The sequence below is a fragment of the Lissotriton vulgaris genome, chromosome 12, assembly GCF_964263255.1.
Source record: "Lissotriton vulgaris chromosome 12, aLisVul1.2, whole genome shotgun sequence".
Taxonomy (NCBI): Eukaryota; Metazoa; Chordata; class Amphibia; order Caudata; family Salamandridae; genus Lissotriton; species Lissotriton vulgaris.
In genome coordinates, this window is record NC_141700.1 from 29,075,358 (window position 1) to 29,100,435 (window position 25,078).

At 47.5% G+C, this 25,078-nt stretch overlaps 1 protein-coding gene across 1 annotated transcript in view; it reads left to right on the forward strand.

The window, feature by feature from the left end:
• Nucleotides 1-25,078, forward strand: part of SUGP1 (SURP and G-patch domain containing 1) — a 130,848-nt gene that overhangs the window by 80,992 nt on the left and 24,778 nt on the right. The window contains exons 6-8 of the mRNA XM_086946849.1: nucleotides 1,528-1,628; nucleotides 16,505-16,628; nucleotides 23,715-24,010. Coding sequence (XP_086802975.1) covers nucleotides 1,528-1,628; nucleotides 16,505-16,628; nucleotides 23,715-24,010 — 521 coding nt within the window. The remainder of the gene's footprint in view (nucleotides 1-1,527; nucleotides 1,629-16,504; nucleotides 16,629-23,714; nucleotides 24,011-25,078) is intronic.

Here is a 25,078-nt window from a genome sequence, read left to right on the forward strand (position 1 = left end):
CTTTTCGTTTAAGATTGAGATTAGAAAATTGGGTGCCAACAAATTTTAGGAAAGATGTTTGTTTGACACCTGCTGCCTCCCTTGAAAACAGATATGTTGAATATTAACGCCTACTTAAAGCCTTGCTGTCCGATGCCTCTAAAATGGGAATATATAGGTGTCTGTTTGAAATACTGTAAGGCCATGGGCTACTCTCACAGTATATGTGATATTTCACTGCTCACGTACGCACGGGTTCTAACAAGTTGCTCTAAATGTACACGACTGCTGTAGGTGAGAAAAAGGACAAGAATTATATACAATTTTCATTAGGTAAGGTATGTCTGAAAAGATTTTACAAGTAGGCATGTGTTCTTGAAGATACATTTCTAACATATATTGTGATAAGTATTTTGTAGAACTGGGTATATATCAATAACACCTTCTGATTGTAGTTTTATGTGATGGTCTGGTGCATGGCACACCACATTAGGGGATGTGGCCCACAGCTCAGCACCCTTAACACGAGAGCTTTAGACATCTTTGAGTTCAGGAGAGAGAGAACGGATTGTTTCATTGTTCTATATGAAAGAAGGGCATGTTTCCAAAGTCAAGTGATTGTCTCAAATGCCATACAAGCATAACAACGTGATCAAATGACATAAGGGATTGTGTTGAAATGTAGTGTTAAGAATAACCCTGAAATAATAACTTCTGTATTTCAGATGTAATGTTTAGCCTTGAATTAAGAAGCCACCATCTTAAAAAAAGCTCTGTAAAACATCTTGCTACTTTTCCAAGTTGGTTCTTTGTCATTCATTGATCTACAATTCTTTTAAGAATGTGTTCATACAACCACCACTATGTAAGTGCCATCAAATTCATCACCAAGAACAGATTTAATTGGGGTTCTGTTTTTACGTCAGATATAGCTTTGTCTGATTCACTGCCACCCTAACGTTTCTATCTTGCTTATTTGTATCTGTATATCTACGGTTAAGTCCTGTAAATAAGGTCGGAAGCATATAAATCTAGAGCTTTGGTCATAATTGAGAGCAGAGTGATGGACCTTTGTCTAACAGCACTCACAAATTCAGGAAAATGACGAGATCTGTCAAATTCTTTGTCTGTTATATTATATGTTTACAAAGGCCTTGGATCTACATCTGTGCAAGTGTTCTGAATAAACAGAATTGAGGAGTGGCTGGCTTGGCTCCAAATGCCCTTATAGACTATACGTGTTCTGTTGAGCTTCAAAGAAATGCAACTATCTTATGCCTTGCGTTTGCTGTACCAATTTCAGTGAGGTGTCATGGTCTCGATAGGATTATAGATGGAAGGTTTTTTTCTTGAAGACCTATTTACCAAAAGAAGATGGTTGCAAGTACCTCTATCCTATCCTATCTTGCCTTTGTGAAGAGCTATTCTGATAGTTCCAGCAGTGGACCAGGCTACAGCTCTCTCCGACTGAGGTCACTATTGGCATGTGCATGTCCAAGAATTTCAGTTTATTCTTTATGAATGAAACCAAAATTATTTGTTTTTCAGGTTTTTATGCGACAGGAACAGCAATGAATTCCTATTTTACAGAAAGCGAGCAGCGGAGATCCGAAAAGGCAAGGAAACGGTGGATGAGCCCAATCGGAAAGGTAAAAACCCCAGATATCAGGGGCTGCTATTCCTTTAAAACCATGATTTAATTTTCTCAGGTTGTTCTCTTCCTCCAGTTCGAACTATTTTTTTTTCCATTGATTTTTAGACTAAGATGTTCATGAGTAATGTGCACCATTTAACATTAACTATTTTACAACTTTCTTTCTATAGCAAGCAAAACGGTAGCAATTAATATACATTTTTTCATCCTTTTCTGGATTTTCTTTTTATATTCTGCAGGTTTCCTTTTTTATGCTTTTGTGTTAATATGATAAAGCTCTGGAACCTGCAAAAGGTGTGGAGTTTCCATTTATTAAAACGGTTGCGGATGTCCCGTCTGTTATTTGAGCTGCTTTAAACTCTGAACTCCCCCACCCCAGAAATGCCCTCAGTCACATTACAAAGTGAACAAGTTCATGGATGTTATAGGGTTCACATGTTTGTGACGTACATTTCATTATTCAAGTAACAAGTGAACAAAACACATGCAGGCTGGAGTTGTTATTGTGGGTGCACTAGTTTTAATTTAATCTATGTAGGGTATCTGCACCTGTGAAATGAAAATAGTTTTCTTTATAGTAACTTTAAATGGGGATTTCCCATGGTTAGTCATTCCTGTACTGCTCATCCGGTGTCCTAATAAAACAAGCATTGGCATAGCCAGTAGGTCTCGCCGGTGGTATCCTTCAAGTATTTAGCCTTGCAGCATATTATCCTGGGTGCTATAACATCTGCTGTTCTTTAATGTGGATGCATTGACAGTAATAGGCACATTAAAGCCCCGCATTGATAAGTTCTTGTTTAAGTTCTTATTTAACGTGTTATTCCGGTCGTCTGAACTCGCATATCTAGAAGTGCTTTTATGGGTGATAACGAAGCATAAGAGTTTCTGTATTCAATAATTAGCTTGATAACACAATTTAAGCGAGGAAGGCACAACGTGTCCATGTTTTCTGGTTTCACTTTATACAAATCAGCCAATAAATGGGTACACTAAGTAAATGACAGTTCTATTGGGACCTTTGTTTGTTTTTAGCTTCGTGCACTTTTCAAAATATAGTGCAGACTCGACAGAAAGGTTATTGCAGCACTTTACATGAGCACCAGGTCCATTGCACAAGTTCACACGCAATTGTTTCTACAGATGGGGAGATGAAGTGATTTGCTCAGAATCACAGGATGTTGAGCTGACGCTAAGACTCTAACTCAGTTCCCCAGCTAGCAGCTCGGACTGTAATGCAACATCCTGGGTACAGAAAGGCAGGTAGAAGCCACATGAAAGCTGAGACTTCGAGCAGAACCAGACTTTAGTCTCAAGCCTGGCTCGCGCTGCCTGTGGCTCTCACACCTGGAAGTTTGTGGTGAGCAAACTCTGGCTGTGGTGTGAGGGCGCTGGCTGTTGTGTGATCAGTGGTTGCAGTAGCGGCGACCATGGTGTGTCCTGTGCTATGGGTGAACTGGCTGTGGTCTGTTGCACACCAGTGCTGATTGTGGTTTAACATGTTTTGTCATGCAGTGGTTGTGATGCCAGTGGGGTAGTAGTGCACATTGAGCTCCAAAGTGAGCAATGAAAATGGGATCCAATGGCCTAGTTTTGAGTAGAAAATAGCCACTGAGTTTGGTGTAGCAGGTCACCCAAACGTGTGAGCCTGGTTCCGCTGCACCTGCTGCACTTTGGTTAGTGTTATGGTGCAAGGACACTGCCCATGGTGTTAGAGGGCTGACTGTCACAGTCACGCAGATCGCTGGCTGCTATACAAGCAGAGTGTGTAATGTACAAAGAAATGTTTCCAGTGGCAGCACTCTAAACCGTTGTATAGGCAAGTAAGCTCAAATACATTTACATTTACAGTCGGTGACGGCCATGAGGCAAGCAAAACTGCATGCATTTTGCAAATGAAATGCAACAAACTTCCCGAATTGCAAAACTGGACTGCTTGCATTTCATATGCAAAATGCTTTCTAATTATTCGCTCAACAAGGTATTGCAATGAATTACCGGGGAGCAGCAATTACCCTAGTGTCCTGTATTTTGTTGGAGCTCTCTGTTGAAGCAGTTCGAGCCGGTGAGAGGCCCAGTCTGGGGGTCATCGTCTAGTCGGGCCAGACTGGGAGACACATAATTTAGTGCCTCTGACTGACCAAAGAAGTCTAATAGATGTCGCTCACCAGAAGCAGCCTCGTAACTGACAGAGGTGCAATTAGAGGTAAAGAGAGCTAGTCAAGTTATGGCACACTGCTCCACTATTTTCTGTTTATGCTCAATACAAATGAAACAAGCAACTGCAGCCATTGCATCCAGCAAACCACTGGCCAGAGGACCTCCTGCCACCGCAGCTAATTACCATCCGTGCAACCAGCTCCTGGAAGGTGGGAAGGTGAAACAACTAATGGGAAACTAAATGTTTCCAGTGATAAACTTGCATGTCACCACAGAAATAGAGGAAAGAAAAATCACTAGCCCCGGTTTCCAAATAAATGCAGTGGCCATTTAGAAGTAGTCAAATTCTAGTATATGTCGGAAGAATGAATAATTCCAGAAGAAAACTTGGGCAAAGGTGCATTTTTTGCATGCATTCAATTACAGCTTGTATGAAAACCAATACATTTATCAAAGAATTAAAAATATAATTTTAATGGAACTCTGAAGCGCTCACATTTTTTTTCAATAAACTGCACAATACATTTTCAGAAGTCCAGCGCCTGGTCAGAGGAAAGGGGAGCTCGGAGATGAAGTTCTGGGCATTGAAGATAACAGCATATGTGTCAATATCCATCGTTTAATGGTTGCATTGCACGGAGGGGTGACGCACACCCAGATAACGGGCTGTAGTACATAAGGTCAGCGAGGTGTCCCGAATCCGCACAGAGGCACCAGATACCACAGCAACGAGAGGCGGTGAGAGTGGGAGCTGCCAAGCCCCACTGGCCACCTCAAAAGACGCGAGAACCAGCAGCAGCCCACCACCACACTCTCTCCGGAAGCAACATGGTGTCCAGGCTGCGCTGGGCGGCACAAGTTTGAATCTCTCAGCTCAGTGGCTTCGGCGAGAACCTGTCTAGAGGGGAGAGGAGGAAAAAGTGAGAGAAAGCGCACCAGTGGGGGGGAAGAGGACGGGGGAGAGCATGGAGCCATGATGTGACATACATATGAAATGAACAGCAGAACAATGCTGACAGGGCAGTTTTCTAGACCTGGCTTCGGCAAGGGGGAGAGAGAGAGAGAGGGCGAGCAGGCGTGAGAGGGGAATGGCAGTCTAATTAAAATAAGCAGTTATCCGAGGAAGGGGCTGCCAAGCGCCTGGCGCATTCCAGTGCCAGATCAGCTGGGCGCCTCGATGCCTCCTCTTACACTCACTCACATATAGTGCCTCCACGCGCATGTTAAGTGCTCAGAAAGCAAAGGTGGGAGAGATAAAGCGAGGGGGGGAGAAGGGACACTGAACAGGACAAAGGGAAGAGAAAGGCTAATAAAGCAAGCTGGGTCAAGGGGAAACTGAAAGCGACCCGCTAGGAGTAAACATTTCCCAACCAAGGAAACCTTGCACAAAACACATGGCTCCTGCGTGCCACTGCTGATACAAAACACATGGCTCCTGTGCGCCGCTTCTGGCTCCCGAGAGCAAAACGCTATGGGAGTAAACCTTTCAAAAGAAGCTGGGACATCCACACGCCTTTGGCCAAGTGCATACTGAAGCCAGACGCAAAGGCCAATAGCGTGTGAGCACAACATGCACGTGCGCTGAAGAAAGCTGACGTCATTCCATGAGGTAGAATTCCTATGCAGCGCATGCCCGCTGTTATAGGCTTGACCTAATAAGAAAAATCTTATTTTGAAGGGAAACTTTCTCTGTTGTTTTGTTAGGTCTTGCTGAGCCAGCGCATGCGTTGCTCTGCGAGACATTTAGTTAGTGGCCGCTCACTGACCTGCTTTGTGTCCGAGGAACTGCTCCTTTATCCTCTTCTGAACTTGCACTCCCTGAGGCGGCGGTCGGCTGGTGGGAGCGTGACTGCAATCGGCAGTCTGTCATCTCGCTCTCAGCGCGACCCGCCCAGGTCGTAGTGCGCTGCATTGTGTCCAGGAAAAGCCTACCGGGGGACTGCGAGGCCCAGAAACCACCGCTCCTTGCAGCCGGCGCCTCTTCCCCCGGCGGCCACGCCCACTGATTGGAAAGCCCTTCAAATACCTTTCGCGCCACCCGCTGCGCGGGTGCCGCTCACTGACCTGCTTTGTGTCCGAGGAACTGCTCCTTTACCCTCTTCTGAACTTGCACTCCCTGAGGCGGCGGTCGGCTGGTGGGAGCGTGACTGCAATCGGCAGTCTGTCATCTCGCTCTCAGCGCGACCCGCCCAGGTCGTAGTGCGCTGCATTGTGTCCAGGAAAAGCCTACCGGGGGACTGCGAGGCCCAGAAACCACCGCTCCTTGCAGCCGGCGCCTCTTCCCCCGGCGGCCACGCCCACTGATTGGAAAGCCCTTCAAATACCTTTCGCGCCACCCGCTGCGCGGGTGCCGCTCACTGACCTGCTTTGTGTCCGAGGAACTGCTCCTTTACCCTCTTCTGAACTTGCACTCCCTGAGGCGGCGGTCGGCTGGTGGGAGCGTGACTGCAATCGGCAGTCTGTCATCTCGCTCTCAGCGCGACCCGCCCAGGTCGTAGTGCGCTGCATTGTGTCCAGGAAAAGCCTACCGGGGGACTGCGAGGCCCAGAAACCACCGCTCCTTGCAGCCGGCGCCTCTTCCCCCGGCGGCCACGCCCACTGATTGGAAAGCCCTTCAAATACCTTTCGCGCCACCCGCTGCGCGGGTGCCGCTCACTGACCTGCTTTGTGTCCGAGGAACTGCTCCTTTACCCTCTTCTGAACTTGCACTCCCTGAGGCGGCGGTCGGCTGGTGGGAGCGTGACTGCAATCGGCAGTCTGTCATCTCGCTCTCAGCGCGACCCGCCCAGGTCGTAGTGCGCTGCATTGTGTCCAGGAAAAGCCTACCGGGGGACTGCGAGGCCCAGAAACCACCGCTCCTTGCAGCCGGCGCCTCTTCCCCCGGCGGCCACGCCCACTGATTGGAAAGCCCTTCAAATACCTTTCGCGCCACCCGCTGCGCGGGTGCCGCTCACTGACCTGCTTTGTGTCCGAGGAACTGCTCCTTTACCCTCTTCTGAACTTGCACTCCCTGAGGCGGCGGTCGGCTGGTGGGAGCGTGACTGCAATCGGCAGTCTGTCATCTCGCTCTCAGCGCGACCCGCCCAGGTCGTAGTGCGCTGCATTGTGTCCAGGAAAAGCCTACCGGGGGACTGCGAGGCCCAGAAACCACCGCTCCTTGCAGCCGGCGCCTCTTCCCCCGGCGGCCACGCCCACTGATTGGAAAGCCCTTCAAATACCTTTCGCGCCACCCGCTGCGCGGGTGCCGCTCACTGACCTGCTTTGTGTCCGAGGAACTGCTCCTTTACCCTCTTCTGAACTTGCACTCCCTGAGGCGGCGGTCGGCTGGTGGGAGCGTGACTGCAATCGGCAGTCTGTCATCTCGCTCTCAGCGCGACCCGCCCAGGTCGTAGTGCGCTGCATTGTGTCCAGGAAAAGCCTACCGGGGGACTGCGAGGCCCAGAAACCACCGCTCCTTGCAGCCGGCGCCTCTTCCCCCGGCGGCCACGCCCACTGATTGGAAAGCCCTTCAAATACCTTTCGCGCCACCCGCTGCGCGGGTGCCGCTCACTGACCTGCTTTGTGTCCGAGGAACTGCTCCTTTACCCTCTTCTGAACTTGCACTCCCTGAGGCGGCGGTCGGCTGGTGGGAGCGTGACTGCAATCGGCAGTCTGTCATCTCGCTCTCAGCGCGACCCGCCCAGGTCGTAGTGCGCTGCATTGTGTCCAGGAAAAGCCTACCGGGGGACTGCGAGGCCCAGAAACCACCGCTCCTTGCAGCCGGCGCCTCTTCCCCCGGCGGCCACGCCCACTGATTGGAAAGCCCTTCAAATACCTTTCGCGCCACCCGCTGCGCGGGTGCCGCTCACTGACCTGCTTTGTGTCCGAGGAACTGCTCCTTTACCCTCTTCTGAACTTGCACTCCCTGAGGCGGCGGTCGGCTGGTGGGAGCGTGACTGCAATCGGCAGTCTGTCATCTCGCTCTCAGCGCGACCCGCCCAGGTCGTAGTGCGCTGCATTGTGTCCAGGAAAAGCCTACCGGGGGACTGCGAGGCCCAGAAACCACCGCTCCTTGCAGCCGGCGCCTCTTCCCCCGGCGGCCACGCCCACTGATTGGAAAGCCCTTCAAATACCTTTCGCGCCACCCGCTGCGCGGGTGCCGCTCACTGACCTGCTTTGTGTCCGAGGAACTGCTCCTTTACCCTCTTCTGAACTTGCACTCCCTGAGGCGGCGGTCGGCTGGTGGGAGCGTGACTGCAATCGGCAGTCTGTCATCTCGCTCTCAGCGCGACCCGCCCAGGTCGTAGTGCGCTGCATTGTGTCCAGGAAAAGCCTACCGGGGGACTGCGAGGCCCAGAAACCACCGCTCCTTGCAGCCGGCGCCTCTTCCCCCGGCGGCCACGCCCACTGATTGGAAAGCCCTTCAAATACCTTTCGCGCCACCCGCTGCGCGGGTGCCGCTCACTGACCTGCTTTGTGTCCGAGGAACTGCTCCTTTACCCTCTTCTGAACTTGCACTCCCTGAGGCGGCGGTCGGCTGGTGGGAGCGTGACTGCAATCGGCAGTCTGTCATCTCGCTCTCAGCGCGACCCGCCCAGGTCGTAGTGCGCTGCATTGTGTCCAGGAAAAGCCTACCGGGGGACTGCGAGGCCCAGAAACCACCGCTCCTTGCAGCCGGCGCCTCTTCCCCCGGCGGCCACGCCCACTGATTGGAAAGCCCTTCAAATACCTTTCGCGCCACCCGCTGCGCGGGTGCCGCTCACTGACCTGCTTTGTGTCCGAGGAACTGCTCCTTTACCCTCTTCTGAACTTGCACTCCCTGAGGCGGCGGTCGGCTGGTGGGAGCGTGACTGCAATCGGCAGTCTGTCATCTCGCTCTCAGCGCGACCCGCCCAGGTCGTAGTGCGCTGCATTGTGTCCAGGAAAAGCCTACCGGGGGACTGCGAGGCCCAGAAACCACCGCTCCTTGCAGCCGGCGCCTCTTCCCCCGGCGGCCACGCCCACTGATTGGAAAGCCCTTCAAATACCTTTCGCGCCACCCGCTGCGCGGGTGCCGCTCACTGACCTGCTTTGTGTCCGAGGAACTGCTCCTTTACCCTCTTCTGAACTTGCACTCCCTGAGGCGGCGGTCGGCTGGTGGGAGCGTGACTGCAATCGGCAGTCTGTCATCTCGCTCTCAGCGCGACCCGCCCAGGTCGTAGTGCGCTGCATTGTGTCCAGGAAAAGCCTACCGGGGGACTGCGAGGCCCAGAAACCACCGCTCCTTGCAGCCGGCGCCTCTTCCCCCGGCGGCCACGCCCCCCTATCCTTCCTCTATTTTTACATAGCCTCTGACGCGCCGCGGGTCGCGCCGCGGGTCGCAGCCCGGGGCGAAGACCCGGGCAAAGACTGGGCCGTTCTAGGCCGTTAGAGGCTGGTAGAGACTGGACTGGGCCACCCCCCTTGATTTTATAATATTTATTAGACTTTTCCTCATAGTAATATATTTAAGGCCCACCTTATCCCCACCACCACACAAGAACAGCCATGGTCTACACGCGAGGGAATAAAACTAAAACCAAACCCCCTAGTGCAGCAGGCAAACTGCTCGGTCCTATGGACGACTTCCTAGCGAAGGCAAATACTTTAATAGACGAAAGCATAACACTCATAGAGGAAAGGGTCTCTTTAGATCTAGCATTTGCAAAAAGATCTTCACTAGGCGTCTTGGCAGAAGCCAGATCCCCAGCTTTAGGTGTCCAAACCGCGGAGCTAATTCCGACTAGAGAGAGACACAGCCTACCAAATACAGTAGATTTGTCGGTATCTCAGCTAGCGGACTCTCAGCTCAGCTTCGACCTAGAAAAATCCCCCGAACTACTCCCAACAACTCCTGTAGAAATCTCTTCGGCAGAAAAAAGATTAGAAAGGGGTAAGAGGGAAGGAGCAATTAGCAAGAAAAGGCCTACAAAAAATCCATCCACTCCAGTAAATCTGGCTACATCACCAAATATTCAACAAACCCAAGATGATAGGGCGACACAACTTGAGATCTTAGTGTCACATCATCATGTAGAGAAGGAGTCATCTCCCTTGATAGTTCTGGACCCTTACTCTACAACACAAACCTTGGAGGAGCTGAATGTGGTTGAGGCCCAGGAGCTAACACTCTCCAGTATAGCCAGTGTAGTTAAGCATGCCCTTCAACCCCTAGAACATCGGCTAGCGACCATAGAATCGCAAATCTCTAAGATCTTAAAAAATCAGCAGTCATCTCTACCACCATGTCCCCAAAGATCGCTACAAAATAATAGTAAAAAACAACCAAACTCTAATACATCAATTGCTAACCCACCCTTACCTAACGCACAGCAAAAGACTCTTCGGATAACAACCCCAAACTCGCTCACTAACAAAAACATCTCAAACCCAACTAAAACATCAAAAACCGTCGCACCCAAAAGCTCAACTAGCAACCTACAGCAGACTACCGCTTTGATTTCCCCAGCTGTGCCTGCTACAGCGGTATCTGCCACTACCGCCGCAACTCCTACGGCTCCGAGCAGCACAGCCAATAAAACCTCAGGGAAAACCACCCATAACACAACTGCAAAAACCTTACCCCCCCCTCCTGCACCGCCAAAAACACCTGCGGGCAGGTCCAAGAGAAATACCGCGGGGAATTCTGGTCCCCCAAGGCGCCCAGCAGAATTCCCTCCAGAGGCCTCACCCTACGTGGCAGTCATGGCTGGAGTCCCAGAACTAACAGACCTTACCCCAGAACCGGTCTGGTCTCTAAAAAACAAAGTACAGCATTGGCTCCAGACCAACCGCCCAATTCCATCTTCTTGGCGTGGAAAAATAAGATCAGTAGCCAGAGTCCCATGGGTGGGTAACACTCGAAAAACTATTCCCGGGGACTGCATTACAATCACTTTCGAGGACCCTCGAACAGCTGATTATGTCTGTGCCTGGGAAGACATTACCCCAAACGGAGGGATCAAGATTAAGCCCCTCCCTTTCTTTTACCCCTTTAGGCAATTAGACAGTTATACACAGGAACAAGAGCCTCCTTGGTCCGTCCCATTCCCCAGGCAGGATGACTTTTCAAACATCACCTATAATGGCCCCTATAATCAGTACGACCCAGACTTATCCTGGCACCCAGTGAGACAACGTCGCCAGGGAGGAAGGTGGGACGAAAGAAGACCTTATACTCATTGGCCCCCACATAGAGAGCAACCGCGATGGGACCCATGGCAAAATATACCATTAAGCAATAGATTCAGCGGCCTAGAAATGGTCGACTGACCACTAACACCAGCCTCACCCAATGACATCCAGCTAGCTCCCCCCTCGCAGCTCAACACCATAGTTCCAACTATCAATAATAAAGATACAGCAACCTTAGATGTGGAATCGAACGATGACCCCTTACTTCTTAAAGCCTCCTACTGGAACATCGCGGGCCTCCGATGTAAAATCGTGGATGGCTCCGCGCAGAAGTTTTTAGCCCCGTACCAAATCATCTGTCTCCAGGAGACATGGTCCGTAGAAGAACTCCATCTACAAGGCTATAAAACCTATAATGTTCCAGCTCTACCCAGTACAATGGGCAGACCAAAAGGCGGATTAACAACTTATATCTCAAATTCACTATCTCTCAAAAAAGTTGTCACACTTTCACAGGATGATAATCATCAAATCCTATCACTCACCTTTCCAAACAAAGACACCATCATACTGATTAACATATACAATAACTTATCGGAAGAAAACTTTATAACTCTCCTCACCACTATAAATAATAAACTAAAACAAACACTTTATCAGAGCCCTCCAGACAAAACAACTCAACTAATCTGGGGAGGCGACTTCAACCTCCATCCCTGCACAGCTCCTAACCTAATATGTTGTGGGATTGTAGATGAATTTAACGCTCCATTAGCCCACCTCGAACATTCGAAACTAGGAAATATAATTAATACCGCCCTATCAGATCTGGATCTCCAGATTGCCAATAGCCAAAGAGCAGACCCAAACGATTTCATACCAACTTATGTGGGTAGAGGACACAAGACAACAGTAGATTTTATATTTATTTCTCAAGCGCTAATGTCGAAATTTAAAGATTTCGAAGTCATTGTCACTCCTTTTAGCGATCACGCAGCCCTAATATTAACAATATCCATGCCGACCAACCCCTCCCATAAACCAGAGATGGCGACCACTCTAAGACAGAACAAGATCGAGGTCAACAAACGTAATGGTCTAGCAATCAGATGGGCTAAAATTAACCCTACTGATATAATGGAAAAATTAATAACACGATCCTATGCAAACATAATGAAATGCTTGGACCTTTCAACTAGCCACAAAGAAGTCTTGAGAAATTTTAATCTAATACTAGATGCCATAAAAGACCTGCTTACGACAAAACCAAAAATTAACCACCCTACAAAACCAAAGTGGTTTAATCACAATTGCACAGCGGCTCTATCAAACCTGAAATCCGCACTCAAAAATAACCCACGTGACCCAGCTCAGATCCAGTTGCTGAGGCGACAATATATAGGGGAAAGAAAGTTGAGAACTGCCCAACTAAAGCAGAAACTGTGGGAAGATCTCCACCATGGCGCAGTCTCACAAAATAGTGAGCTTTTCTGGCGCACGGTCAGAACCCCATATCTCACAGAAAAAGATACCCCAAAAATAGAAGTCGCTATCGACGAAAATACCTGGGTTTCTCACTTTGAGGAAATTTTTAAGAATACCCTTCCAACAGCTTCCCCTCTCCCCAAGGTAAATTATCCCATTCTGGTCCCGTTTGATATTCCAGACCTGATAGACGCTCTGCAAAATAGTAAAGCAGGCAAGGCACCAGGACCCGACGGGGTCCCGGTGGACCTTTTTAAAAGCAATCAAGACCTCTGGGCCCCCATTTTAACTCGAGTATGTACAGCAGCAGCAAGTGAGGGAATCCTAACATCCTGGACAAAATCAATAATGGTTCCCATTTTTAAAAAGGGGGACCGACAAGATGTAAAATGCTACCGGCCCATTTCACTGCTGGACTCGCTCGGGAAAGTAGTGGGGAGAGTAATTCTAGAGCGCCTCCAGCAGTGGACTGAGGACCGGGGCATAATCTCGGATATCCAATTTGGATTCCGGGAAGGATTTGGTACCCTAGAGCAGGTCCTCAATCTAACTCTAATAATGGGGAAGTATACACAGGCCACCCCCACTAAGATATACATGGTCTTTGTTGACCTTTCTCAAGCTTTCGACTGCGTGTCGCACAGGAAGCTGTGGAGGGTCTTAGCTGAACTGGGAATAGACCCACCCCTTTTAGACTTTCTCAAAGAACTTTATACTGGGGCTACAGCCAGAGTTCGCTTTGGTGTCAATGGCGAGCTGACGTCTCCGTTTAGCGTAGGCCGTGGGGTCAGGCAGGGATGCGTCCTGGCCCCCTTCCTCTTCTCACTCTACACCAACGGTTTGGAGGGGGAAATGTTGGGGGGGGCCCAGGACCTCCCACGCATAAACCGCCGCCTGATCCCAGCCCTGCTCTACGCGGATGACGCCGTCATCCTAGCACGAACACCTATAGAGCTACAAAAAGCAGTGAACAGATACACGTCCTTTATGGGCAATTTAGATCTAAAGGTGAACGTAAAAAAAACGTTTGTAATGACAGTTGGCAGACACCGGAAACGAACCCATCCAATAGTCCTTAACAACCAAAAGCTTGAATCTACTCCACATTATCCGTACTTGGGGGTTGTGATAGATGATCAACTCTCCTGGAAGCAAGCAGTGAGCACAAGGGCACTTTCATTTAGAAGATCAATTTCAGCACTAATTACTTTTTCTCAGAAACTAGGCAAGAGACCACCAACAGAGCTACTTAAGATATATAACGCCAAATGCCAGGCCATAGCAACATATGGTGCAGGAGTCTGGGGGTATACAGATGTTAGTTCTATTCAAAGGGTGGAAAACATCTTTTTAAGATACCTATTAGTTACCCCTAAAAGCACCTCAATCTACGCAATGCACCTAGAACTAGCTATTCCCTTTTTAGAGGACTTGATCAAAATTGAACCTCTGATGTTGTGGCAACGCATCTGGAAGTCAACCAAGAACGTTCTGACCCAAGCCATTATCACAGACGCAATGAATATGGATAACTCCGTAAAAATAAAGTGGCTTCTATATGTGAAGAATTTCCTCACTGATTTAGGCCTTGAGACCTACTACTCAGACCCGACAATCATAACGGACATTCCAAAAAAAGATTTGAAACGCCAAGCATTGTCTCACTTGGAATCGTTAAGACTGACATCCAACTGCACAAAAACGGCAGTGATACATTCAAATATGATTCAAATAGCCCCTGTCATCCACCCGTATTTAGAACTCCAAATACCAACCTATGACAGGATGCTGATCACAAGATTCAGGCTGAATATGTTCTACAGAATGGTCACCTTTCCGTCACAAAACTGCTGGGACGCTATACTCCCGCCCTGTCCCTGTGACGGTATATCAACGCAGTCGAACCTCCACGTGATCCTGCTTTGTAAATACCATCAAGCCCATAGAAAGATCTGGCTTTTACCGATACTGAAATCATGGGGACTGAGACAGTGCAGACCTGCCCTTTTGAGATTGCAAATGTTGGAAACACCGAATGTCTGTTATTTTATTAGTAGTTTCCTAAAATGCATAATGAAACACAGAAAGAATCTTTAAAAATCTTGCCAGTCTGATTATAAGCGGTACTTTGCACATAACTTGATTATCCCTTCCTTTTTTATTGTGAAATGAATTTTATCGGTATCTTATTTAATATGTTCACTTTTACTGTGTTTTGACATTTTGTGTACTTTTATGGTTTTTCCATTGTGAACAAGCCGAATAAAGATTTATTATATATATTCTTATATAGTGGCTTTTCAAAGTGCTCCCATGGTTGGCCTATCGCTTGCGTTCACGCATGCGTGCACGCTCGCAATCGCCAGCTCTCAAGCCCGATCAGGCCATCCGGAATTCTTCGCACTTGATTGCTTTCTCAGCGCTCCTTCGCCTCTCCCCCGCCGATGTGCAAACGCGCTGCTTTCACTTTCACTTTTGCTCGCGTGCGCACCACTTTTGAAGCCGGGCTTCTCTTGTTTTTTTTTACAATTTATGCACTAAAGCTTTTGTCTGCATAGTATAGCCATTTGGATTGTTACTTTGCGTTAACATAGTTTATCTAAAGTGCTCTTTCTCACATCGGGTCTCCTGGCGCTGCTGGTATCTAATGCAAAATCAGCAAGAAAGAGATTGTTTGAAACAGCTGTCTCCTGACCAACTTTCCAGACAATAGCTGCCATAATCTATTGCCTCTGCAAAGCCAATACCTCCCATTTGAGCTATGCTTAATTGTGCTTGTCACTTTACTAGTCTCGGAGATGAGCACAATAGCGAGCTCTTTGCTACAGGCTTGCTCCTCAGTGCGATACTGCAACTTACCGGTAGTAGGCACTTCTGCAGCATTTCCATTTATTTTAGTAACAGTGTTCTTTTCTTATTTTGTCATAGTAACTCCATTGCATACTGTCTGGGCACAGTTGGTCCTCCTTATTACCACTTTAGCACATGACTAGAGGACTTTGCAACAGAAGGGGGACCTGTTAACCCCAGCAAAGGGCCTACCACTCCCTGGAATCAAGTGTGGAACTTTCTTGTTTGATAACCTTTGATCCTTTATACCCAGAAACAATTTTAGAGTAATCTGCAAATTATGCAGCAGATGTTAGATTATGTGGCAAATGGAGAAAACCTTATGTCTGCTTAATCTCATGATTCCATTGGCCTGGATATGATGAACATGACTTTTGAATTCCCCAAAACAAGCGTGACATGGTCTGCCAGTCTTTGATTTTCCTTTGACTAATGGCAGTATTCATTTTAATTTTCTTTATAAATGCTAGACTGCAAAAAGGCCATGGTTGAGTATGCATTTACTAACTCCTTGTCCCTTCTTCTCTCCTCTTCCTTATGTCTGGATGGCCAAAATGCAGTTTATCTTGCGTGGTCCAAAGCAGGCTATAATATCTGAATGTATCCGGAACTACAGAGATTTTCCCCTCATTGTGTTTGTTGTACTCCGACATTGCAGTATTTGGTCCACTTGAATTGGATTAAAATGCTGTATTCGAGCAGTTAATTATTTTTTTGCCGTGTAACAGTTGTTTTTAATTTTTGTAGACGGGTCTTTTACACAGGAAATTACAACATGGCAGTTGTTCCAATAGTGAAACAAGAATTGGCATAGCCAATAGGTCTCGCCATGCAACAATTGATGTTGTTGCACCAAGGATATTATGCTGCATAACTAAATACTTATAAGGTCCCAAAAGCGAGACCTCTTGGCTATGCCAATGCTTATCCTAAAAGGGGTCTAGTGCTAAAACATTTCTGTCACAAGGGCGCACCAAACAGCAAGGTAGATTTGGTTGCACTTAAACATTTTCATCCAATTATGAAATATTTACTTAACGTAGCCAGACCTGTAGTCAGTAAATGTATGTAGTAATATAAGTATGTAGTAGTCAGTAAATGTATGTTTTTTTGATGATTGCTTTGCTTGTTCATGGATTTGCAGGACCTTGGGATTAAATTCCTTGCTTCATTCTTGGGCCTCATAGATGTAGGTTTGTGACTGTATGGTGTTTGAGTTGAGCCCCGTACTGACTGCCTGCTTAGTTTCAATCGTAGAGGATGATGTGGCCATGATCGTTGCGGAGAAGCTGGCCAAGCTCATATCCGAAGAAGGCCCGGGTGCTGAGGCCATCGCTAAGAAGAAGAACCTGAACAACCCAGCACTAAGGTAATAGATGGTTAAGTGTTTGTTGGAGGGGCCAGAGCTTCTCACACTTTTGTTTCATTGTCCACCTCTGTGACTCTGCACTATTCTATTATAGCGTTTCTTCAGCAATTCTACCTCTTTGATGAGGCCCCATAACACTTTCTAGAGCTGCCCTTTGAGACCTGGAGGGCGTTGTCCAGACTTGGCACCGGAGCATACCTGTCTGACTAGCACTTCTGTATTTAAGCAGAGGAGTGTCTGCATTTACATACCGATCAGCGGTTGTGCTATGAGTCGTGTGGATACAGCGTTCATGGAAAGCCATGTCTTTATTTCTTTTTGGAGTTCTCGATGATGGTTGATGGCCCTTATACTTTTTGGGAATGTGTTCCATATCCTGAGAATATCCTCTGAGAAGCGGCTCCGACTAAAGCACATTTTTTGATTAGGGGGATTATCGGACGTGGAGTCATTGCTGATTTAAGTTCCTCCTTTGATTTTATGACCCGAAATTGGATTGTATGATGTTTGTACATGTGCCTTGATTTGATCAATGTGCATTGCAATGGGTTTCGGGCAGTGTTCTTATTTCCACTGGTAAGTAGTGAAGACTTTGAGAGATGGAGTAATGTAGGCCTACCTGTTTAGGACTTGTTTTAAAGACTTTTCTGGCTACTCTTTTCTGGATTAGGTACAGCTGCTGATTAGTTTCCTAAGTAGTCCAGTGTAGTCATTTGTGTTATACGAGTGGCAAATCACCATGGCCAAAGATAAATGTATCCAGTGTGAAAGGCCTAGGTAAGCTATCAACTTATATGTCTCTTGTCCTTGTCACTTAGTTGATTTGTGATTAGTGTGAGATGATCACACCATCATGAGACTACGATCCTCCGTCGTGGGAGGAGAGTCCAATTCAAAGTCTAAGTGATGTTGTGCATATGATAACTTTATCATTACAAAGTACTACCATATGTATATGAAATCAGACACTTTTTAGGTCTCGTAGCGAAAACAGCGCGTAAGCGCTGTGTCTCGCCAGAGATCTTTTGTTGCTGACTCTGCTTCCCAGGAGACAGCACCTGGCGCGCGCATCTCGCAAAAGGCGATCGGCGCAGGCCACGCGCGCGCGAACGCGCTCGCCGTGGCTGTCTCCTGGGAAGCATACATACACAGGCACACCTCCCCCTGCACGCATGCGCACACAGCACCACACACATACACAAGCTCACATACACGCACAGGGAGATGTCTCCCCCCCCCACCCCTCCACCGTCGCACACACACACGCACACATACAGGCATTCCCCCCTTCCCCTGAGGGGGTCACATAGCTCCCCCCAGCTCCCACAGTGCCCCGCGCGCTGCCGCAGCTCACCCCGGCTGTCTCCCATCCCGGGGGGGGGGGGGGGTCGCTCGCTGGTGCCGGGTGCCCCCCTCCCCGCTGTGAGCCGCTCCTTGCGGGTTGCCGCCGGGTCCTCCGCAGTCTTTTCCACCTACTATCTCCCAGGGCTCCGTCAGCCGGGGCCCGCAGCCGCCCCCGCGATCCCAGCCTGCACCGCGCACGGCCGGAGGGAGGACCCCCAGTGATCCCATCGACCAGCTGGGACTCCGCCTATCACTTTGTTGTGCTTAAGAAATTCTGTATTCCATGGCATTGGGGAGCAGGGGGCATATTAAATCAAGGAATATGTGTGCCACGTAATGAAAAACACGTAGGCCAATGGTTTAAAGCAACTTGTCTGTTCAGACATCTCATTGTATCTTGATTGTCTGTGAAATTCGGCTGTACACACTGAATTGTTTATGTGCGCTCTACTTGCTGGCTGTGCATGTTCGTTTACTTTTGGTGCACAGTCGTTTGTCAATTTTAATTACAACAGCAAGTGAGGCCTTTTGTTCCAATATTTTTTCTAAATAGCGCCTTCTACCATACGGAGAGGCGTCTCGATTGCACCGTTTCTTGTTTAATTGGATCATGGCTTTTCTCCTGGATCTCTTCAACCCCCCTCGGCCCCACACCCCCCGTGAGAGCGATTAGGGGTGGGAATGTTTACTAGGAGAGTGAGGTTACTGCTTCGGCCGAGTGGTCTGAGTGAAACTCTTGACTGTCCCCTACTCTCACTACCCCCACGCCTCCTCTCCCGGGAAGGGGGGGCGTGCACATACCTGGGGGTTGCGGCGAGCAGGGAGTCCGGGATGCCCCCGCGCATATCTGTACATAACATACACAGAACGATGTCACGTCGTCGTAACTTCCTCTGCTCGATGCGGGCACCCAGAGACTTAATCAGCAGTATTTACCGACACTATTGCACATACTGTGTGCGCAGCCTTGATTCTGGCAACCGTTTGCCGCCACTGTATTTATTTAAAAGAAATCTGTGTGCACACAAACACCACATACTCACGAACATGCATGTGATGTATGCAGATGCCCAGAGTGCACAGTGCTGTTTATTACCGTTACTGAGTGCGGAGACGGACACAGGGAGTTTCCGGGGATGCTATGCCTGTCCCTCAACGCCTTGTAACCAGCGTATTCCTCTTTGCGGAAGAGCGCACGTCGAATTCGGGCCAGGGGGATTCTGAGCACCAGGGGTTAAATGATCACACGAGTGAAATGAAATATCTCATTTAATGGGCCTCTTACAAGACGATTAGTTAGCATGTGCCGTGCTAACACCATTCATTTCACAATTGCACTAATACCCTTGTACATATGGTTATTAGCAGATGTCATCATTAACATTTAATTGGTTCACAATTATTATCATGGCATGTCACATGTATAGCACACGTAAAGCACTTCAGTATGTGCTTAGATGGAACGCATGTTTCAGTGCAGACCGGTTAGCGCTTTAACTCCCCCACCTCTCACGGTTGCCCCGTGATCTTGCACCAACTAATCCTCAACCCATGCACAGGATATGTAGGCTACAGAAGCGGCAGTATAAGCTGCGCAGCAGCCGCATGGCCGTCTGTTTACATTCCTGCAGTTGAAGGTGATGTGCTTAACTTGCACCCTAGCACTGTTCTGTGGAACTTCACCAACACGTTTCAAAATGTATTGAACTAATGTAACCCCTTGCAAAATTCGCAGAGGGCACGGTGATCTTGTTTACTCCTGTACAATCCCGCCGTTTATGTCACGTTTTTAACCCCTGCTACGACCCCGAAGGAGGGTGTAATGATGCATCATTAGAGCTGTGTGAATAATAACAGCTGTGAGCAACAGCATACTCTTGCACACACTCAAACTGCTCACCAATTCAAAGTTTACAAAAAAATTTATGCAACGCATTGTCATACACAATGCCAATAACTCAAACTTTAATGCTGCGAGGCCTATTGCATTGCAAATGCTTGTTCAGTTTGGTCTTCAGCATTTAGGGTTTTGGTAACCCATCATGCCTATGTCATGACATGGAAGGTGGTCCCAGAAAAATATTGTTGCTGGTCATTAGTCTGCAAGGTATTAGGCCGTTTCCAAACAATATGAAGTCACAGGTTCCACAGGGAGGAACATACTCAAATGGAGGTGGGTCAAGATGGTTGCCAATCAACCCAAAGTGGGCGTCCCAGTAAATCCATCCTGCCTTCAGACCATAAGTTGCTCCTGGAATTGCAAATGATTCCAGCGCTACATCAAGGGAAATGCAGTTCTCAGTTAATACGGTATTCATTAGAGTTCATGAATCTTTTGCAGAGAAAACCCTCCTCCCCATAAATAATATTGTTGCAATGCCAAGGTTCGAAAACACTTGAATAGCAGCAAGACTTCTGGAACAATGTCCCCTGGAGAAATAAGATCATATTTGCTCAGCTGTAAAACACAGCAATATATTTGTGACAACCATACACTGTGTAGCACCTCGAGCCTCATGCTAACTAACAAGCATGGTGGTGTAACAGTGATGTGTGCTTGTTTTGCAGCTGTAGGACTTGAATGCCTCAGGGTTATAGAGTCCACTATGAATTCTTGAGGAAAATGTGACAACTTCCTTCTTGTACTATTCCCGACTTAGTTCCATGTAGCGAAGAAGCTTATTTCTTACTTTGTCCTAGAAAATAACATGTCAACAGTGAACTTTAGCACACATTTGCATGTGCGACAATGTTGGATTCGTTTTTTTTTAAACTACTTTGTTTACACATCCAGCTTTGCACAACATTATCACGAGGCCTTGAACATCACGTACTAGGCCTCTCTATGCACCAAGTACACAAGTCGTCCTTTCTTCATCCATGGGGCGACAGCAATATCTGCATATCCATAACATCACAAATCTTGAGCGCACATCGAGTTTTATTATAAATAGGCATCTAGATAGATTGGTAGAGGAGGCACTTATGCTGACACCGTAGGTCCGTGCATGCTGAGAATCCACTATGCACCAGGCTGACGTTCCTTGTTGGGTGTACAACTCGAGAGCAAGACGGGGTCCTCCACTCTCTCCGATCAGGCAATAGGGTTGGATCGTCCCTTGGGGGGGATTCTTGGCTCTGCACCCATACACACTCTAGGTACACTTAGTGTAAGGTCCTCATCGTAGGATTATGTTCGATTACCATACTGCATATATGCCTGCATATATTCATTGGTCCAGCACCATGGTAGAATTGTATCTACTGTTCACTCTCTTGGTGCTTATAATCACGTTTATCTGTTTCTGTCTACTAATCATTGGAGCCCACGTATTTTATTCAAGAATAACATTGGTTCAATAAATATTATTGAAAACATCCCACTGTGTATTCTCTGTATATTTCTCTGAGAATAAGTGAGCAAGAGTGACTGAGTACTGTTTGCATGATTCCTGAGTAATCAGGATTGTCATGTTCCGGAGTTGCCAGAAACTGCTCGCTTCCTGGTAGGTTGGGGGGCATAGAGTGGCAATGTGAGCTAGCTGGTCTATAAGATAAGATAAGATATCCTGAGGGGTGTCCGGAACCAGTTTAGGCACCAACCCTTAGTTTATGTTGTCCAAACAATGCACAGGTCCTACGGATTGATAGGAAATGCACGACATTCTGATGGTTAGCACTTATTAAAATGGATTATTCAACAGGACGATGAACCTAATCCCACCAGTTAATCCACACACGAATGGTTGAAAAGGAAAATCAAGATTTGCACCAGCCTTGTCAAAGTCCAGACCTCAACCTCTTTGAGATGCTCTGGCAAGATCTATTGGGAGCTATGCATAAACTAATGCCCTTGAACATCATTGGCCTGAAGTAGTTTTGTAAAGAGGAGTGTGCCAGAATTCCTCTTGGGTGATGTGGAAGACTAATAAACTCTTCCAGGAAAGGTTCACTTAAATTTATTGCTGCTTTTCAGACCCTCCATTTGGTGTGGGGGTCCGGGGACAAGCAAGAACTACTGTGAGCCTGCGCTCATGTGCCTCTGCTCTCCCAGGGTCTGAACAACCCCTTTAGCACTTGACTGAATCTAATGATGGTGACCAGCCTCACGCTTCCCAGCGAGGTGGTGTGTGGGTGTAGGAAAGTGCCCTTTTTGCATGGTTGCCCCCCACTTTTTGCCTGATGTTGATGCTCTTTGACTAAGTGTCCCCTGGGTTCCTGCTAACCAGGTACCCAGGATTATGTTCTTTCCCTAAACCTGTACCTTTGCAACGTCAATTGCCACAGCTCTGGCCACATGTAAGTCCCTTGTAAACGGTACCATGGGTACCAAGGGCACTGTGACCAGGGAAGGCCTCTAAGGACTGCAGCACCTTTTGTGCCACTCTTAGAGACCCTGTACCTTAACACACACACACTTCCCTTACTGGCTGTGTGTTTTGGTCTTGAGAAAAGTGATGTCTACATGGCACACATCCCTGTGTGCCATGCCTACAACCTACTGCCTGTGGTATAGTAAAGACACCTCTCTAGCTGGGTGCACTATACTACTGGTGAGGGTACAGGTGCTTGAGCCTTGTACCCCTACAGTGTCTAAGTCCATTCGTAGACATTGTGAGTGCAATAAAGCCATAAAGAGAATATGGTCTGGGAATTTGTCATTACAAACGCCACAGCACCCTAATGGCTTTACTGAAGTCTGGGAAGTTTGGTAGCAAAGTTCTCTGCATAATAAACCTACACTGATGCTGGTGTGGGATTTATTATACAAGTCACTCAGAGGGCATCTCAGAGATGCCACCCGAAAAAAGACTGGACTCTAGTGGGTTCCCTGACTGGTAAACACCAGCCTCCACCACGAGGCATGTTTCTGGACCCCTGGGGTGAGAGCCTTCGCTCCCTGAGCCCAGAAAGAAAGCCTTTCATGGGCACAGGTGGTCACTCCTCCCCCAGGCCAGGAAGAGCCATCTGTGGCAGGGGAGCTTCAAAGGCCTTGCCGGCTTTCTAACACAACCCCCAGCCTCTCCTGCTATTAGGAGCAGGCCCCCCTTCCTGTCTCCCCTCCTTTTCGGTGGGCAGACAGGTACCAAAGCTCAAATCGTAGGCGGAGGCTGTCTATATGTTGTCTCCAATCTCTGAAATGCAGCAGAAATCTGACTTCAGCCCATGCCACACTTGTAGGGACAGCCCCATGTAAAAACCCTCCCTGTCTCTGATATCCTCTGGCAATTGGTTTATTGTTGTAATAAAACTTTCAGTTAGATCTGCACGTCCAACCCTTGCCCCGTAACAAAAAATGCTGACTGGAAGCTTAACAATAATGAAACTAGACAGAAAATTTTACACAAAAGGAATTTGCCAAATGCTATGAGAATATAAAAAAACATTTTTCCTACCAAATGTATAACATCTGAAGGACTTTGTGAGCATTCTTGAATCGCTGCAAGCTTTGAACTGACCAACTTGTTGCATGTGGCTCAATGTGTAAGATTACTTTAGTTACATACATTATTTCCTGGCAGCTGCAGTTAATCTAGGTAGTTACTTCCTGTGTGTGTAGTGTGTGAATGAAGGTGACAGGCTGAGTGCAGCATTTTGCAGTGTACTCTTTTGATATTTGTTACAGAATGTTCTGCCTGGACGAAGGTGGCACTTGAAGGCTCCTCTGTGGTTAGGAGTGAGTTCATTACTGTGCACATACAGCCACCTTCAGTTACAAGCCTTCATTCTTGTCTTTTTTAGCTTTCTGTATGATCCAACCAGCAAAATTTACAAACACTACAAGCGAAAGCTGGAGGAGTATCGAAAAGGTCGTAAGGAATTGGACCAGGCACTCTTAACCCTTGCATCAACCAAGCAGAACTGGGAAAACCCTCAAGAGACCTCTCAGGCTGAACCTTCCTCCAGTTCCTCAGACTCTCCGAAGCCACCTTCAGCAAAGAGGAAAAGAAAGAGCCGATGGGGACCAGAGGAAGAAAAAGTCGAGCTGCCCGTTGTTGAAGCTCCTCCAGAACTCAACGACACCAGTGTTCTCTCTGGTAAGTCCAAGCACTGCCTTGCTGGTGGCCAGTATTGTCAAATTCTATCTAGCGTTTGAGTGGAGTCTGTAAATGTGTGCACACTTTATGACCAGAAGTGCAAGCAACAGTAGGAGAGTTGTAGTGATACAGGCTGAATGGATAGTAAACAAGACTAAGGCAGAAACTGGTGTTAGTGAAACTGTATAGTGCATGCTGTTAATTTGAGCTACTGTCTGGAATTTCAAAGCAAGTTTTTTCCAGTGACGCTCATAGATACCACTTCAACCTACCTTTTGACTCTGGTGGAATGTAAACATGATGGAGTGCATGGTGTCTGTGTTGTGAGAAGATTTTCATGGACAATGTGTCTTTTCCAAAGCCCATTTGAAGATTGAGCTGAATTTGCACATGTTCTTAAACCAGTGTCAACCAGGGCCTGGTTTGATGTCCCTGCAGGCACCATCATGGAATAAGATATAATCTCACTGCACAGCATTTGCTCAATTTATAAGAGATAACGTGCACTAACTTCTCCCTTTAATTCACTTGTGCTAGTTTAAGTAGACGAAGAACAAAGTAACAAAACCTAAACTCCTTGAGCACATTTAACTCCTTGTATCATTAGTGATCACAGTGCAGCCCATATTTGGTGTGTACTGAGCTCTGCATTGACTTGTATTAATAGCTTTTCATCATCACATTGTAACTTTCAGTAGAGGACTGCTCATCTCTCACCTCCAATCCCAATCTGCACACAGTAACCATCTTCCCATTTTTAGCAGTAAAGTCTTTGTAATTTTTTATTTATGTATTTATGTATAGGGTTTAAAGAGCGCTCTGTCAGAGACTGGTATCCAGGTGCTAGCTACTAAAATGGAGAGACATGAAAGCTAGAAGTTTGAAATCGCCTCAGAACATGGAAGTTAACAGAACAAATAATCAGTGTTGAGACCAAATCTCAAGTTACTTCGGAAAAGCCAGTTCTTTAGGGCCTTCCTAAACTGCAATAGAGCAGTTGAAGACCTCCGGGAAGTTGATTCCAAAACTTAGCCTTCTGTGAAGGTCTGGCCACTTTGACTGGATTTC